Genomic DNA, 17,747 nt, shown 5'->3' on the forward strand with positions numbered 1-17,747 from the left:
CACTTAAAGGTTGAATTTTCTTCATCGCTGTTTTGAAGATATTCATGGGCATATTAGAACAAAGCATTATATAGTCATCCTGCCCGCAACAATTAAAACCACTGATTGGTAATGCTTACATGTCTCATATGCCTTGGAGGAAAAGGACAGTTTGCGTTTGAAAGCAAGACCTTAGAGCAGGAAGTGAAGGTTCTAGTTATCACATGTTCTGTCTTAGAGAATGACAGCAAGGATGCTTCCACTACATTGATTAGCCCAGGAACTCAGTCTGACCTAATATGAGAACCCTCGGCAATGATGTGGCTGACTGTTTAAATAAAGCTGAAGTGCTTGGCAGAATATCACAGCTGGCAAAGTGGAGAAAAGGGAGTTGGTGCAAAGGACCCCATCAAGAACCTTGGCTGTAACTTGCAATGCAGAGCCTAGGCCCGGAGCACAGCACGCAGCTTGTGAGGCATTGGTCGAGTGGTGAAGCCAATGTCCGGGGTTAGGTCCAGGTCCAGATGGGAGACCCCGGGGGGTGGCTGGAAGATGAACTTCTGCATGAGGCTGGTGAAGAACAGGAAAAGCTCCATCTTGGCCAGTGACTCACCAGCACACATCCGGGGACCTGGAGAGATGGACGTGGTGGAGGGTTATGAGATGCGTGAGCACGGAAAACTGAAACACGATCTGGACAAAGAGAAAAGCTGTCCTCGTGTGATTTCTCCTACTTAAGAATGTGTGAATTCATCACTTCAACTCTTCTGAGCCTCATGGGCTCTGCCAAAGCCCGGGAAATACAAAATCAAGTACATATGCTAACTCTTCCTATGAGCTCCCACGAGGGAAACAAGCAGCTAAACAAACATTAACATTTTAGTGTGAAAAATGCTACGATAGGTCAAGCCAAGTGTGTCATGAAAACAGATAGTAAAGATACCCAGTGTGATTTGAGGCAAAGGTCAGGGAGGAGGACTTCTTTGTATGAGAACTTTATATCTCAGCTCTTGTGCCCAGGGTGAGAAGTCCACCAGGCAAAGATGCAGTGAGATGTGGAAGGGGTTGTGAAGTATTTCAGGGCTAAAAAAATTTCACTCTGACCAGAGCATAGAGCATGAGTCATGGAGCCTAAGACCTGAGGCCAGAGGCTAAGAAGACACTAGGTCATGCTGAAGCATTTTAAGAAGAGACTTGGTTCATACTACTTTTGGAAGATGACTTATTGGGGAAAATGTCAAGATATCTGAAAAGTAGAGTCAGTAAAATTGAGGAAGGAAGTCTTCTAGGTAAGTTTTTATTGAAACAAGGGGGGACTTAATGGGTTATATATATTTCTTAAGATATACTGGGTTGAGAATGGTACATTTTTTCTGGCTCAAATTTAATGAATTTTGTGGTTACATTGTAGAACAAAGATAATATATTTGATTGAGATAATAGTATTTTGAAAAATTTCTGCTTCCAGTCCTTCAGAAGAACCAACCTTGTCTTTTCATTCCTGTTCCCAGAGTCTGTGAATCCTAAGCCCCTTGTTTTCTTTCCTGCCAATGAAATGTTGCAGACAGTCCAGATAGATCTCTTTTGTTGTTGTTTATCTAATTTGGAAGATAACTCTCAGGTAGTGAGTCACAAAAGACGTCAATGTTCAGAACAATATTTAAATGTAGATATTTTAGGGGTGCCTGGGTGGCACAGCGGTTAAGCGTCTGCCTTCGGCTCAGGGCGTGATCCCAGCGTTATGGAATCGAGCCCCACATCAGGCTCCTCCGCTGTGAGCCTGCTTCTTCCTCTCCCACTCCCCCTGCTTGTGTTCCCTCTCTCGCTGGCTATCTCTACCTCTGTCAAATAAATAAATAAAATCTTTAAAAAAAAATAAAATAAATGTAGATATTTTACAACTCAAGGAAAGTCGTACTTTGGTTTATACGGGACTCCAGGAAACAGATGAACTCCACAAAGGGTAGTGGGGGCATTTTTTCACAATGCCTAGTAGTGAGGCAGGATTTTTAGGGGTGAAAGGCAATGCATACTACTTCTCTCTGTTTGAAAATGGTTATTAAACAAAAGCTAACAATCCGATCCACCAATGTATGTACAATGTCAACAAGATACAGGTATTTAATTTAGCTTGGCTCTGAGACTATTGCTCTGGAAGGGTTCACTGCCCAGTAGGTGTGCCCAACAAGGAACTAGGTAAATATTATACAGTGTCACAAGCTACGATAGGGTGTTGAGGGAGCCCACGGTGAGCCCACTTAATCTAGCTTTTGGGATCAGATCTTCCCACCTGCCCAGAATGAAATGTATGACTGAGTGGTGTCATCTAAATGGACGATAAATAATGAAACTGAAGGTGTGAATTATCTACCCTATATTTAGGTTTATTCAGTTTCAAGATAAGAGTCTAGCTGCCCAAAAAGACAAAGCATGTATCGTTTTAGTTTACTTTTAAGGATTAATAGGTGAAAACATAGCAAATGATCTTGTCTATCTTAAAAAGAAATGCTGTATGTAAAATTAGTTAGGAGTGATCGTGATCAAAGATTCAAATAAGCCCTCCAGAGACCAGAATCTCTATCTTACTGCAGTAAGTAAGGACGGACACGAGGACTTCACACTCAACGTTGGTTTTATGAAATTTTTTCTTACTGTGACAGTTTTGTGGTTGTTATATTTTAAGAACATTCCCATTTGTTTGTCTATGATAAAAAAAGAGTATCCTTACTCCTAGATTTCCTAAAGCAGGAAACACACACACACAGTATATCTGGAGATGTTTAGAATTCCTGAGGTAAGCTTTGCCAAACTTGTTTGAAGATGGGCCACTCTGCAAAAATATGGACTATTTGCTGCTTGTCTCATTGTCCAAAGAAGCCTCCAGGCCCAGGGGTGTGAGAAACCATGGAGGACCCGGAGACAAAGTTGGTCAGAAAAACAGTAATTGCTGTTCATGGAGAAAAGAGGGTGTCAAGGGGAACATCGTTTCTTCTCTCTAAACATCAATAAATCCAAGATCTGATAAAGAAGTCAAGAAAAAAAACCACAACCAACATTATGTGATAAACGAATTGCTCCATCTCTTCACTTGTAAAATGAGGGTTTGGAATTAGATATAGTGAAGTGCCTTCATTGTTTATGTTTCTGTGGCTTTCTTTTTTCAAAATACAATGCAAGCATTAAGAAAAATCGAGTTCATAACACCGTGAATTACATGTAGGTTATTTTTCATTTCCTTTAACTCTGGTTCCAGATGTGATATTACATTTTTATTTAAAGTAGGAGTCATTAACACATGTACTGTTTTCTTGTCTATCATCCTATGTGTGTGTTTCCGTGTAAAAATTAGGAGAATGCATTGTACTTTATATCTCTCTGTATCCCTTAGTTATCAGTAGGTAAGGAAAGTCTATCCTTTGGGTGACTGCTGTTTACCTATCACTGAATGGGCATCTGGAGTGAACGCTTACCTATTGTTTGTGTAAGTGGAAAGGCACAAGGTGACAAACCGCCTTTGGTATAGTTTTGCTAAGATTCTAGGCATGGAGAATTCATTTCAGGTTCTCAAGAATACAGAAAATTATAGAGTAAATTCATTTAGTTCCCTGGATTCCAAAGTGTACTCCAGTGGAAAGCTCCCTTCTCTTCCCCATCCCTAAGCTCCCTCCCTCCCTCCCCTACCCAAGAAATTCTAAGAGAAACACTGGCATTTATACATACTAAAGCAAAGCTTTTCAGGGGTGCCTCAGTGGCTTAGTTGGTTAGGCCACCAACTCTTGGTCCTCAAGGTCCTGAGTTCTAGCCCTGCGGTGGGCTTCATGCTGGGCATAGAGTCTACTTAAAAAAATAAATAAATAAAAATAAAGCAAAGCTTTTCTGTTTGGAGTGAAGCGGGTTGCCCATTGTCCCCCTTAGCTGCAAGGAATCTTCAAGGATTCCCTAAGAAAATGCCATTCCGTTCCCATTCCAATGCCTAATGTCTTACAGCCAATTTAAAGCCTGGGGAGGAAAGGCCCTTTCCGCTCTCCCATATTTCTGATGTTTAGTGCCACATGGAAAAAAAAAAATACAAAACCGAAGCACAGTCCTCAGAGAAGGCAAAATCTCTCCAGATTTTTCAAACCACCCGTCTCAAAGTAGAATACCTTACCCAATGAAAAGGGCATGAAGGCTTCTTTCTTGATAAACTTTCCGGTGGAACTCAGGAAATGCTCAGGATTAAATGTGTCTGGCTTTTCCCACTGTGTTTGGTCCCGAAGTACAGAGGTGAGCAAAGTGATGACCTCTGTGCCCTAAAAACAGAAGTGCTATTAATGACAGAGATTACATTCCTTCTTAAAAAGGTGGCTCTTTAAAAATGTGTGAAGGTCTCGGTTGGTAATTTTTCAGAAGCAGCATGTTCTAGAAGAATCTGGAAGGAGGGGGTGTAGGGGCTTGGGATTGGTGTGGAACATTCACCTACCCAACCACATTTTTGTTCAGTCCCTCCTAAAAAACACAAGCCTTGGACTCAGAACTGGAAACGGGTTCTTACTCAGTCCTGTGTTTGCTATGTGATAACGGCATGTTGTTTAACTGTTGCTATATCCCAGGTTCTAAATTTATGTGAAGGGAGTTAAAGAGCCCTCACGGGATGACTTGTGAGCCTCAGGTGTGGCGTTATGTAGGACAGACCCTGGTGCAGTTCCTGGCAGGTCTGAGGCTCAGTGAGGTTTTGCTCTTTTACCCGCAGGGACTGAGCCGGTAGACAAGCCACATCTAGGGAGCCCATCAAGGCAAATTCTTGAAAGTCACCTGCCCCCCTTCCCCAGCCTGCCACCTGCTCTGAGACAACCGGGGACGATCAAGGAGAGGAATTTCAATTGCGATGCAGGAAAGACTATTCTGAAAACGTAAACTCAAACAGTAAGAAGAAGAACCAGCTCCTCCATTAAGGACAGTGGTCACTACTTCGTCGTGGTTAATCACAGCTTCCTCTTGAAGAAAGCTGGGCAACACTATCATTGTGGCTAGCTGCTTGAGCGCGTGAATCTGTATAGCTTTTGAGTCACGAAAAGCAAACAACTGCTTTAAAGGGTTTTATTTTACAGCTCCCTTTGTCGCTCTCTTTGTTTCTTACTTTTTTATTTATAAGTATATGTACCTGGGCATTGTGGATTTTTCCTCCTTATAATGACTAAGCTAGATTATTTCCATTGGAGCTCGGTGAAACCGAGGCGCCTAGCTGCCAGTAGCATGGTAGGCATGTGAGACCCCCTGTACGGCAAAGCTCTGATACAACGCTCTCCCTAGCTTGCAGCCAGATAGATAACTAGAACCAAAATCCTGCCGTGATTATAGCTTGCTTGGGGGGGGGGGTGTCTCTTTTTCTTCTTTTTGATATCGGTTATATTTGTTTTCATCAGCTACTAATCTGATTAATTCAATTCAACAGTGTGCTTAATGTGTGCTGAGAAGAGAAACTCCAAAAATGAATGCTGCCCCTGTTTGTAGGGTCCGCACAGGGTAGCAAGTGATAGTGTGGGGAGGGGGTCCACATAATCAGTGGTCCCTGTGGATTCATGCAGAGATGGGCCCAGAAGCAGTGACCAGACTAAGCTTTAAGGAAAAGAATTAGTGCTATGGGCAAACTCTGATCCTACGCCAATTTCTGCCTTCACTGTACTTTTAGCAAAGATCTATGCCTATGTCTTCAGTTTGCCAGTGGGAAGCACAAGAATGCATCTAGAGGTCATAAGATTGAGAAGCAGAGGGCCTAGGCATGCTTCTGGGTGAGGAGGGATGGGAGGCCGGAAGTGCTGCTGTCAGGGGCCCTGCGTGGTGAAAACTGGGCTCTAAAATGGTGGCACACCTTTCCAGGGACTCTGCCCCCCTTCCACCCCCACCTCGCTTAAACTCTCTGAACCCCAATTTCCTCAACTACCACATAGAAATAATAATACCTTATAAAGTGGCACAGAGTAATTACCCCCTGTTCTGTGTAGACACATACTGACACACTCAGTTACCTTTTGTGGGATGGTAAGGAGGAAGATAAGGAGGAAAAAGGAAAGGGAGGGAGCGAGAGGGAAGGAGGCAGGAAGGAAGTCAGGCTGAGATTGCCTGGGACAGTTTATTTCAGTGCTTATGTGATTTTGAGCAGCTGACATCCTTTGCCTCTCCCCTCATTTCCCCTTCTTAAACCCTTACCTTGGGAATATAGTAATTTTTAAACATCACATCTGTGGTTGTTGCATGAGGTAAGCTTGTGGGCAGGATATTAGCAAATCTCTGTACTTCGTGAATGACGGCGTCTGTGTATGGCATTTGAGTTCGATGTGCAATTCGAGGCTGGGCTGACCCCACAACTTTGGTGATCTCATCACAGACCTTTTCTGGATAAAATGCAGAGTGATTAGAGTGGGGTGAGGGGGATGCTGGAACAGTCTTCTCAGTTTTCCTTCCATGTGAAAATCAAACTGAAGTTCTCTCTGAATTCGGACTCATCCTTGCTCCGCACTGCTTGCACTCCTGGACCTCTATCGCTGAGGCCCCTCTGGGGACTTGCACGGAGGAACACCTGCAGACCGTCTCAGGAAGCTTGGAGAGCAAAATCTACTTTCTTATGTCAAAAGGAAACTAAAAGTACACACTGTCCTCAAGGGTATAAATTAAAGGTATCCAGTGTGGCCATAGAATTCTGCGTTTTCCAGCCCAAGAGATGTCTGAGACCTTCCTTCAGGCAATGCCCTGAATCTTAAGAGACTTACTCTGGACCTCAGGATATCGCATCATGAGCAGAAGTGCCCAGCGCAGCGTGGAGGCCGTGGTCTCTGTACCAGCTGCAAACAGGTTACTAACAAGTGCCACCAAATTTTCATCACTGAAATAGGCAGTAGATGTACCTTTCTCCTGAAAGGGGAAAAGGAATCATTAGTGATAAAAATTTTATACTGGACAATCATAGCAGATAACCTAACATCAATTTAAAAAAACAAAGCTTGGCATTCTTTCCTTAATAGAGTGGATTTTTTTTTTTTTTATTATGAGGATGTTGTGCAGAGTTTTCAAATAAAGCACATCCCAGATGCTAGTGATGATAAATAATTCTAACAATAGGAAAGGCTGTTAGCCATTTGGAGATTAGTTTTTAAATGAGTGATTAGAATATGCCCAACACTGTTTCTTTTTTAAAAAATTGCACTAAATAATCTTTGTTGGGTTAGTCAATTGAAACACATTTTCAAGATTGCAATAAAAGGAATACTGTACTCATTCTAAAAGCTAACATTTGACATCTTCTATATGTCCTAGTTTTTTTCAGAGAGTGATAGGAAAAGCAGTAGAAAATATTCGAGAATGGAAAATGTAGTAAATAGCATTCTTTGTAGGGTACATATCTACCATTATTAACTTAATTGAATCCAGTGATCTTTCTTCTTTGCAAGAAATATTTTTGCTCCAGATGCAACTAATTAAACCAAATAATAAACAATAGGTGAAGGTAACCCCTGAGCAAAGCACCATTACCTCCTGCTGTCTGACCAAAAAGGCATCAATTAAACTTCTTGGATCATTTTTGTCAAATTTATGCTGATGATCTAGGAAAGTCATCCTTATAAAAGCAAATAATTCATCTCTATTCTTGAGTACTGTCTTATGACTTTTTAGAAGGAACCCCAAAACCGGAAACATATTGAAAAGCTGAAAGAATAAAAAACAACAAAGTAAGTTAAATATACATATGTAATGCAGGCAATAGTGGGGATGACACCAGTATTTCTGGAAGCATTATAGAAATAGCATCTCATTTAGACTTCAATTTTATCTTTCTTGAGAGAAAGAACAGGAGCAGGGGAGGTGGGTCACAGGGAGAGGGAGAAGCAGACTCCCCGCTGAGCAGGGAGCCCGATGCAGGACTCGATCCCAGCGCTCTGGGATCATGACCTGAGTCGAAGGCAGATGCATAATTGACTGAGCCACCCAGGCACCCTGATGCAGTAATTTGTGATGGGAGAATTAGAAGATGTGTTAACCAAGTGGGCTTGTCACATCTCTGTACTCAGAATGTTCCAGAAAGTGCACATTTTTGAAATGGCAATTCTCTGACAAATACTTTTTCATGGTCTCTTGAACAACCTAGTGTACCTTAGAGGAAGTAAAATTGAATAAAGAAGATACAGTTACCGCAATCCTAGGACTTCCAACGAGCTTCACATTTTCACCAATTAAGGTTAAGAGTCTCAGGAATTGGGTGTCTTGGTAAGCAAACCGTTTTCCAAGTAACACTGACACAATGACATTAGCAACAGAAGCATTCATTACTGTTGTGACCTCAAAGGGCTTTCCTACAAGAGAATCCATTAATCAGATTAGGAATACTCACATAAACAGTGTTAAACCGGTTCTGGAATGATGGGGACAGACTGTCAAGAAAAGATTTCATAAAGGAACGAGATTGTTGGTGACCATGCCTTTTAAGGAGAGATGAGACTAGATGAGCCTTGAAAAATATTCAGAATTTGGCTAAAAGATTGCCACAAGGCAATCTAAAAGCATATATCAAAGAAAATCTACAATTGACTCAGTTAAAGAAATGAAAATGTCCCAGGTGAGGGAGGGCCATTTCAGTGTGTGTGTGTGTGTGTGTGTGTGTGTGAGAAAATATCAACCTAGAAGGCTACAATCAAGTTCAAAAATACAAAAAAGGATATCTAGATGATTAAAACAATTCAACTTGAAAGAACTTCGTCTAGAGCCTCTTGTTTCAGCTTCTTCTGTTACTGGGATCTGTTTTCCTCACTGTCATTGAAAACTATTTAGGTTATTAAATATGTATCAGGCAATGTACATTTTTAGCAACCAGAATGCTAAGATTTACTTTGAACATCAGCACCTACCTTAAATGTGGAGGCTGAAGGCCTGGGGGGGAGTTTCTGTAGAGAATATGTTTTCTTTTTAATATATAAATGTAAGGGTGTATGGGATGCTATGTACACAAAGCCCTGAGAAATTAATATTTGTTAGGAGCTTAACACTGCGGAAGGAATAGACGTTATCCTGTAGATACTTTCCGCGAGCTGCTAACGGGCTCTGTTTGTGTACAGGGACTGCTAATCCAGCTTGCGGGTCCTTGAGCTTTCTGTTTCTTCTCTGTATTCATCTCAGGCTAGTCTACCTTTGGCCATTTCTCTTATTACTACCTGTATCAGTGAAGATAATATTCAAATGAGCATATTTTTAGTAAGGAAGGAGCTCAATTTATTAAGGCAATGAGAAAACTTTTAACTCGAAGATGTTAAATAATTAAAGTATTAAATAGAGAAAATATTAAAATAACATAGAATTAGTTGTATATCATTTACAGAGATCGGAAACATACCTATTACTGAAGAGCTGTTCCAGATGAAAGGAGGCAACAGAGACATGACAACTGAATGTAATGCGTGTGTCAGGATTTTCTTTTGCTATTCAGGACATTAATGGGACAATGGCAAAATCTGGCAAAATAAGTTCAGGGGATTACTGAGTCAATACTAATTCCTGGAGTTCTGAAAATCGTACTTTGGGCATGTGAGAGAATGTGTTTGTTATTTTAAGGGAACACATTGAAGTGTTTAGGAATAAAGAGAGAGCATGTCTCCAAAGTACTTTCAAACAGTTTAGAAAAGGAGAAAGAGAAGAGAGGAGGCAAGCATAAAATGCTGGCATTTGGGGAATCTTACAGAAGAGTAGGATTTGGGGAATTATTTGTAAATTCTTGTAATTTTCCTACAAGACCAAAATTATGTCTAAATAATAAAATAGAGCATTTAGCCTCTTTCTCACGAAAAATAAGACGTGATTTGGTTCATTCTACGCACCTCTGTGAGACTCAAAGCTCCGTACGAGATGCTGGCATTCCTCTATAATTGTGTCTTCTATGAGCCGCTTGCCCATTCCAAAGTTCCGTAAGGTGGTCAAGCTGAACCTTCTCATAGCTTTCCAAGTTTCACCGTGAGAGAAGACAATTCCTTATAATGACGAAAGTGTTTTAAAATTATTTCCTCAAAGCTTTTAACGTTGAATTTGCAAGGCCAAATAAAATTTAAAAGAAGCTTTATTCTCCCTGTTGAAAATAAGAGAATTTTCTTTCTCTCAAAGCATTTATTTAAGAAGATTTGTAAGTATTTTTTCCTCTTTTTAAATCATATATATATATATATAATCATATGATGTATAATTTCTTCTGAAAGTTAGGTCTTTTGTCAGCTTTATGGCCTAGCAATGGTTTTCTCAGGGACCTGGGGGCCATTTGTTCAGAATATAAACATCAAGGAAGAGAGTGCCCCTTTCTCCCAGTTTCTGTGGGAGGGTAGGAGACTAACTTTGGTGGGTGCCTTGCCCCAAGTTGCAAAACTACCTCCTATCATAAAGATATAAGAACTTTATTATTCTTTTGTAGGCAGACATTTAACACACATGGTCACTCCAATTACTGGGTGAATCTAGGATGAACTATGTGTGACAAATGGTACTGTCAAGCCCTCTTAGTTATTGAGGACTAGTTGTTGTTTCCTGCGAGAACATTTTTGTAATGGGTTGTGTCTGCTTGATTATATAAAAGGGTGGGATTGTTTTTGTTTTTGCAATTTCTTAGGGGATTGTCTGTGATACACATCACGTTTTGGTTTGATGCCGATTCAACAATAAAATTGTTTTCTTTTTTTTCTTACCTTTGTGGAGAGGAGGATTTCTGGGTTGGGAGAAGATTTTGGTTTTAGTTCTATTTCTCTGACAAATTTACTAAGCAATTCTTGAGTCTTTACTATATGCTTACGTCATGCTAGGTGTGGTTAAGGGATTGATGAACAATAGAAGACAAAGTCTCTTCTGCTAGGAAAAAATGTAGACTACAGACACAAGACTTAGCCAAGAAAAAAGTTAGGAGTAAATAATTACCAAGAGGTGAGCCCAGCTTCCACATTAGTGCTATGCATACTAATTTCTAGAAACACGTATTGTTGTAGCATATACTAGGTGCTTGATAAATATTTATTGAATAACACAGCTATGTGCATTTGTGCATGCCTAAGGGAAATAATAAACAAGGTTCTCAGAAGAGTTGGAATATATGCTAACTTACAGAAAAATAAGGAGAGAGAGGGTTGCCAATGTGGCCCACATCTTTCCATGGTCAGTTTGTGGGGACAGTGGCATTACTCCCTGTGTTTCCATCCCTAGCCCTGGCCCTTCCTCCATTGGCATTTCTCTCGTTTTTCTATGAAGGTGCAAGAAACAGGGGAGGACTTTCTGAGTTTGACTGCTAGTGTCAACATGAAATCCAAAACAACGAGAGAGATCTCTCCTGCGCAGCTGTTGCCACTTCATATGAGGCTAAGCCTTCCTTTGAAAGGATACTGGCGAAGGTTAGATTCTGCTCACATTTAATTCTTACATTAATATAATATTATTCTGTCTATGGATCCTGTACTTCATAAAACTCTTTTGTAACAAATATGGGACTCTTCGAAATCTCTCGTGTTTACATTTAAAAATTTACATTTGAGAACACAGTAGCAGAATATGAAGGGCCCACAGACGTCACTGTAATTTTCAGGGAATAGTGATAGCCCCGCCATGTAATTGTGGAGAACATTAATTTAACATTATAAGGAATGTGAAACTTCTTTTAAATACTGGCACCAAAGTTTGAAATATATTTAAGTTACATGGCAAAATAATTTATTAAGGGGAAGTAATACTCCAAAAGGGTCTGATGGTAATGAAAACACTAAATTTTCCTTCTGTTTATACAACATTGGTTTGAAGAATGCTTGTACCCATTTGGGTGGATTACTAGACAGGGTGTGGGGCAGAAAATTAATCATTTTCTCTTTGAACAAAGAGTAATTTTCCTATGACCAGTTAAATCACTTAAAAAGAAAGACTATTTGATTCTTAAAATGAATTATTTGCTAAGGAAAAAAATAGACTTGATATTGATACAAATTAAAACAATTTTGTATATAATCATAAAATCAGGGAGTAATGTGTGAAGTATTGTGAAAAAGAGCAGAGATGCCAGAGGCAAGAGACAAAAAGTGTCACAAATTTTTAGAAGGAATAAAAGAAGATGGATCCTGGGAGCTAAAGATCAGGAACTGAATGAACTGTTGTTCCTCAATGCTGATTTTATGAGATGTTAGTGGGAATTCCAAGAAAAGGAAATATCCCAAGGACTGATGTATATATATACATCTATTATCTATCTATCTATCTATCTATCTATCTATCTATCTATCTATCATCTATACACACACACACGCAGTGGAATATTACTCAGTATCAAAAAGAATGAACTCTTGCCATTTGCAACAATATGGATGGAACTAGAGGGTATTATGCTAAGTGAAGTAAGTCAGTCAGAGAAAGACAAATACCATATGATTTCACTCATATGCAGAATTTAAGAAACAAACAGATGAACATATGGGAAGGGGGGAAAAGAAAAAAAAAAAAAAAAGAAAGAGGGAAACAAACCATAAAAGACCCTTAACAGTAGAGAACAAATTGAGAGTTGATGAAAGGAGGTGGGTGGGGGATGGGCTATATGGCTGACGGGTGTCAACGAGGGCACATGTTATGATGAGCACTGGGTGTTGTAGGTAAGTGATGAATCACAGAATTCTACTCCTGAAACCAATATTGCACTGCATGTTAATTAGAATTCATGAAAAAAAAAGTTCCAAGGACTAATAAGCGTGAAAACTGAATTAAATAAAATTAAATAGACTTTTGGTGTTTTTCTCAGAGGTTTTCAAATCCTAATCGGCACCCCATGAGTCCAGAGAGAGGCCTTTAATATATAGTGTTTCTCAAATTCACTTCACTGACACTGCTTTTTTGCACAGAACATTTACTAATATTTCAAAGAAAACAATTTTGGAGAAAGATAGCGTGAGAAATATTTTTCAAAAAGTGGTTGAAGTATTAAAATGGCTTACTAGTATTTACTAGACACCAATGTTAGTTCACTAAAAATAATTAATGTCAAGATGAAACCATTCGCATTTTTAGATTATTAAATTAGTATTAAAGGGTTAATGTAATAATTTAAAGGGTTATTATATTAGTGGAATGACATAAAAGTATAGCATCTGGATTTCCTCAGGGTATTTATCCAAGACACACATAAGCAAAATACAACAACTTTATCCAGGTGAAAATATGGTTCAGTATTATTTATAACACTACCGTTATCTTATTGTTTGATCGATCAGTGTCAACCATTAGATGGTGACCTCTTAAGCTAATGGCCTCTGTTCTCTTTGTATTTCCCTAGCACTGTGCTTTTCACATAGCTTCTGGCTAATAATTATTTGTTTAATAGAATTATCATGTACAATAAGAATAAAACCATAAATCATAAATTTTCTAAGTAAATTCTATTGTCTAATGTATATTGATGAAGGGAAAATTAAATCATGAAAGGAATTATTAAAGATAATATGATACAACTGATTCAATAATTTTAATCATAAGGATATATTTTAAGTTTAGAGTTTATTACCTTTTCCTTCAAAAAGTCTTTCAAAAATAGGCACTTGAGATCGTTCCCCAAATTGATCACCATAACTGACCAGGGCATCTTTCACTGTCTCATATCCAGAGAGTACCACCACCTTCTTTGGACCCATTTGGATGCTGTAAATGGAGCCATATTTCTGGGAGAGCTTGGGTGTATAAGAAAAAGAGAAGCAACTAAAACAAGGTACTGTAATAAAAATGAACTAGATCTTGATCTTTGATAATTTAATTCTGACAAATTAATTAGTTTTATATTCTTGTGAACTGACAATACTGGACGAGTTCACTAAAGATACTTCTTGGTTGCTACACCTGCTTCAGCCATAATTATGATCATCCACCAATTGCCCTTATGCTCCATTTTGTTTCAGATTTCAAGCAGCAGGGCTCTGACATCATGGAATTGACTCATAGTTTCTCTATATCATATTTTTGTTTGGTCTTAGAAAATGCCCACCTCGGACTCTGGGAAGACAAAGCACTTCCTGACTACCACCCCGACTACCAGAACACCATATTCATGCCCTACCCTATGTGGGATGCTATGACCATATTAGGGCCTAGGTAGTTCTGCACTACTGTGTGACACTTCTTACTGCAAAAAAACATTAAATTTTCTTTGATAATTAAAAACAAGAGTGATTCATTTATTCATTTATTGCTTGCTGTCTATATTGCCAGTACCTCTTTTAATGCACATTATAAACCAGAAAAGTAGATACTATCATCATTTCCATCATATAGGCAAGGTACTGTGGCTTTAAGAAGTCACACAGTGAACAGCAATGCTCAAAAAAGGATATACATGCAGGTCTGTTGGCTGCAGAGCTTGTGTTTTTTACCCAACTAAGGTTTAGGTAAAGAATGAGAAATGGACTTTTAATATTTCTTTCTTTAGGAAACTTGACTTTGGAAAATAACTTTAGAATTGCAACCTTTTTGCACTGTTGATGGTAATGTAAATTGGTACAGTCACCATGGAAAACAGTATGGAGGTTCCTCAAAAAATTAAAAATAGAAATACCATATGATTCAGTAATTCCACTACTGGGTATTCACCCAAAGGAAATGAAACATTAGTTTGAAGGTATATGCACCCCCTCTGTTTATTGCAGCATTATGCAATAGCCAAGATACAGAAGCAACCCAAGTACCATCAATAGACAAATGAATAAGGAAGATATGATACACACACACACACACACACACACACACACACACACACTGGAATATTACTCAGCCATCAAAAATAATGAATTCTTGCCATTTGCAATAACATGGACGGACCTAGAGGGTATTTTGTTAGGTGAAATAAATTAGAGAAAAACAAATACCATATGACTTCACTTATATGTGGAATTTAAAAAACAAAACAAATGAGCAAAGGGGGGGAGGGGAAGAGAGAGAGAGACAAACCAAGAAACAGACTCTTAACTGTGGAGAACAAATTAATGGTTACCAGAGGGGAGGTAGCTGGGGGATGGATGAAATAGATAAACGGGATTAACAGGTACAAACCTGCGATTATAAATAGTCACAGAGATGAAAAGTATAGCATAGGGAATAGAGTCTATGCTATTGTAATAACGTTGTGTGGTGACAGATGATGACCACAAGAAAAAGACACTTGAATTTAAAAAATAACATTAGGATTGTAATAGGAATTGCAGAAGGGGTCAATAATTTAGGAAATGATATAATTTAAATTAATGTTACAGGTAAGTAAAAATTAAAATAGGAATTTGAGCTGTGAGGACAGTTTCTCAGGTGTGAACCACTGTATGTAAATTGGATAAAGTGGATACGGCAGGTTTCAGAAAAGTAACAAAAATTAGAAAGGTAAATTTTAAGAAAAAAATGGAGACATAGGCTAGGAGGAAGTGTGGAAAACACATTTCATAGGTGAAATTAACACAGAACAATAGGACAGAAGTAAAAATTAAAAATGAAGATCTAAATAGTAAAGAGATTAATAGTAATAGCAATTACTATTAAAGTAATTATAGTAGAGAGTTAATATGTAAGCAAAAAACAGGAATGTTAGGAAACAAATAGGGTGCGTATATGGAATTAGATGAAGGACTCTGTTGAGAGAAGGTCTTGTTCTCCTGAGAAGTCAATCTGTTGTGTGACCTTTGAGTATAGGAGAAAGCCGTAAAGTGGCATTAAAACAACAGAAAAAGCAAGTCCTGGGATTTTAGTTACTAATAAGTTAATTGCTCTGGGTCACATATCTGTAAAATTGAGATAAAAACGTCATGCTTATTTTCCTCTGAGGGTGGTTGTAAAGAATAAGTGAAATCCTTGCAGTCCTTTGTAAAATAAGAAGTCGAATACAAATGTAAGATGATGATGGCCATGATGTTGCCCGCAGAGGCAACGTAATGGTTTTCTCTTCAGTATATCTCTTGTTATGGTTTTCAAACTTAGAATTTATAGAATATAGCAGAACTCAATTTCAATCATCTGCCCTTTGAACTTAAAAATTGGAATATTTGGCCAAATGCAAACTATGAATATTCTTTCTTTCTTTCTTTCTTTCTTTCTTTCTTTCTTTCTTTCTTTCTTTCTTTCTTTCTTTCTTTCTCCTTCCTTCCTTCCTTCCTTTCATCCATCCATCCATCCATCCATCCATCCATCTTATTCCACAGTCAAGAACGGTAAAATCTTTGAAGTGGAAATTAGAGAAATTTGTCCAGTATTTGGTCCAGCCCTGTAATTGTACAGACAAGGAAATAGACACTGAATGCTTCTTTAAATTCACACAGCTAATTAATGACAGATAATCCTGGGTCTCAGTTGCTGGGACCATACTCTCGATTGTGCCTTTCATACACACTGTTTTGAATAAAAATTAAAATTTTCTAGAATAAGACTATGATCATAATTCAGTTCCTTCAGAGTGAAATATGTAGGGTATGGAATATGGATATAGAATATGCAATATGTAGATCAAAGAGGCTGAAATAAAGGATACAGATCAAAAATATTTCAGAATAAAAATACCACTTTAAATAATAGAAATATATTTACTAATATTTTTATATATCTGAATTTAAAAAAAAAACTAAAAATTAGATAAAATACCTCAATTAACTTTGAATCCTATCTGATTACTTCATTATACATATATGAACCAGTGCTAAGTATGTGCATGCTAAGAAACCCATGAGGGTAAGAACGATGCAGAAAATTATAAATAAGTGTGAAATGAACAATCATTTTTTACCTCCAGCATAGTTTGATAGGGCCTCTTCAGATCGAGAATGTGCAGATTTCCAATAATTGGCAAAGGTCTGGGTCCTGGAGGAAAATGTTGCTTGGAAGCTTTAGTCATGAAGATTTTAATATTTAAAAGAAAAAGAAGAAGGAGGCTCAGAATTGGAACTATGACAGAAGAGTCAAGTGCACTCATTATCTTTAAGTGGAAGTAATTATCAAAATAATAGAAATCTTCGCAATTGCAACCAGCCAGAGTCAGCGACTTCCAGTGCAAATCAGAAATATGAAGGCATTGCTCATAATATTTGCCCTATCTTATTGTCAGCCATCTATTTCATAATTAAAATGAATTCAGCCCTACACGCTATGCTTGCCTTCTTTGAGTTCCTTCCCCCTTCTCTTTTCACTTCTCAGTTCAATCCGTTTTATCCAATAAAGCCTGGAGGAGGGATTTTCCCTTCATGTAAAGCAAGGATTTGTCTTGAAATTTCAGAGAAATACAATATGTTCAATCTTCAATGTGAAATCTATACTTTCACAACAAAAAGAATTGTATTGTTTCCTAGTATACCCTGTGATCTGCGTGTGGCTGGTCAAATAACAGTGTCACACCAAGAATTTCAAGGTTCTTATATAATGATAAGTTCTTACCCTTCCACTCTCCTAGAAGAGTTTCATAGGAGTCTCAGCGCCATGGAAAGAGCGTTGGTTTTTAACTTGAGGGCTATGTGCAGATCCTAGCATTTTAAACTGAGAGAAATACATAAATTATTCAATTGTTGCAATGAGTTAAAAATGGATAGGTACACAGCTCTAACATAGATTTAAAATTCACTGCCTGGCGTTCCTTTCCCATTTTTTCCCTTTTTCACTCCTGATAAGCTTTCTCATTTGTTTATGTCTGTATTCTTTTCTTTAACTATTTTGCTGTAATCAAATTTTCCACCTTTTTGTGCTACTGACTCTTTTTTTTTTTTTTTTTTAAGATTTTATTTATT

General features: G+C 38.2%; 1 protein-coding gene across 1 annotated transcript; it reads right to left on the reverse strand.

Annotated features, from left to right (window-relative positions):
• Positions 1 to 295: 295 nt before the first annotated feature.
• LOC113261365 (cytochrome P450 2K6-like) lies at positions 296 to 16,864 on the reverse strand. Its single transcript, XM_026507519.4, has 9 exons — positions 16,757 to 16,864; positions 13,511 to 13,673; positions 9,822 to 9,971; positions 8,146 to 8,306; positions 7,489 to 7,662; positions 6,729 to 6,870; positions 6,169 to 6,353; positions 4,130 to 4,271; positions 296 to 610 (listed from the first exon to the last, which is right to left on the reverse strand). The coding sequence occupies exons 1-9, from the start codon at positions 16,862 to 16,864 to the stop codon at positions 423 to 425; spliced, it is 1,413 nt and encodes a 470-aa protein (XP_026363304.2). The 3' UTR covers positions 296 to 422.
• Between the last annotated feature and the right edge of the window lie 883 nt (positions 16,865 to 17,747).

The sequence above is a fragment of the Ursus arctos genome, unplaced genomic scaffold, assembly GCF_023065955.2.
Source record: "Ursus arctos isolate Adak ecotype North America unplaced genomic scaffold, UrsArc2.0 scaffold_29, whole genome shotgun sequence".
Classification (NCBI taxonomy): Eukaryota; Metazoa; Chordata; class Mammalia; order Carnivora; family Ursidae; genus Ursus; species Ursus arctos.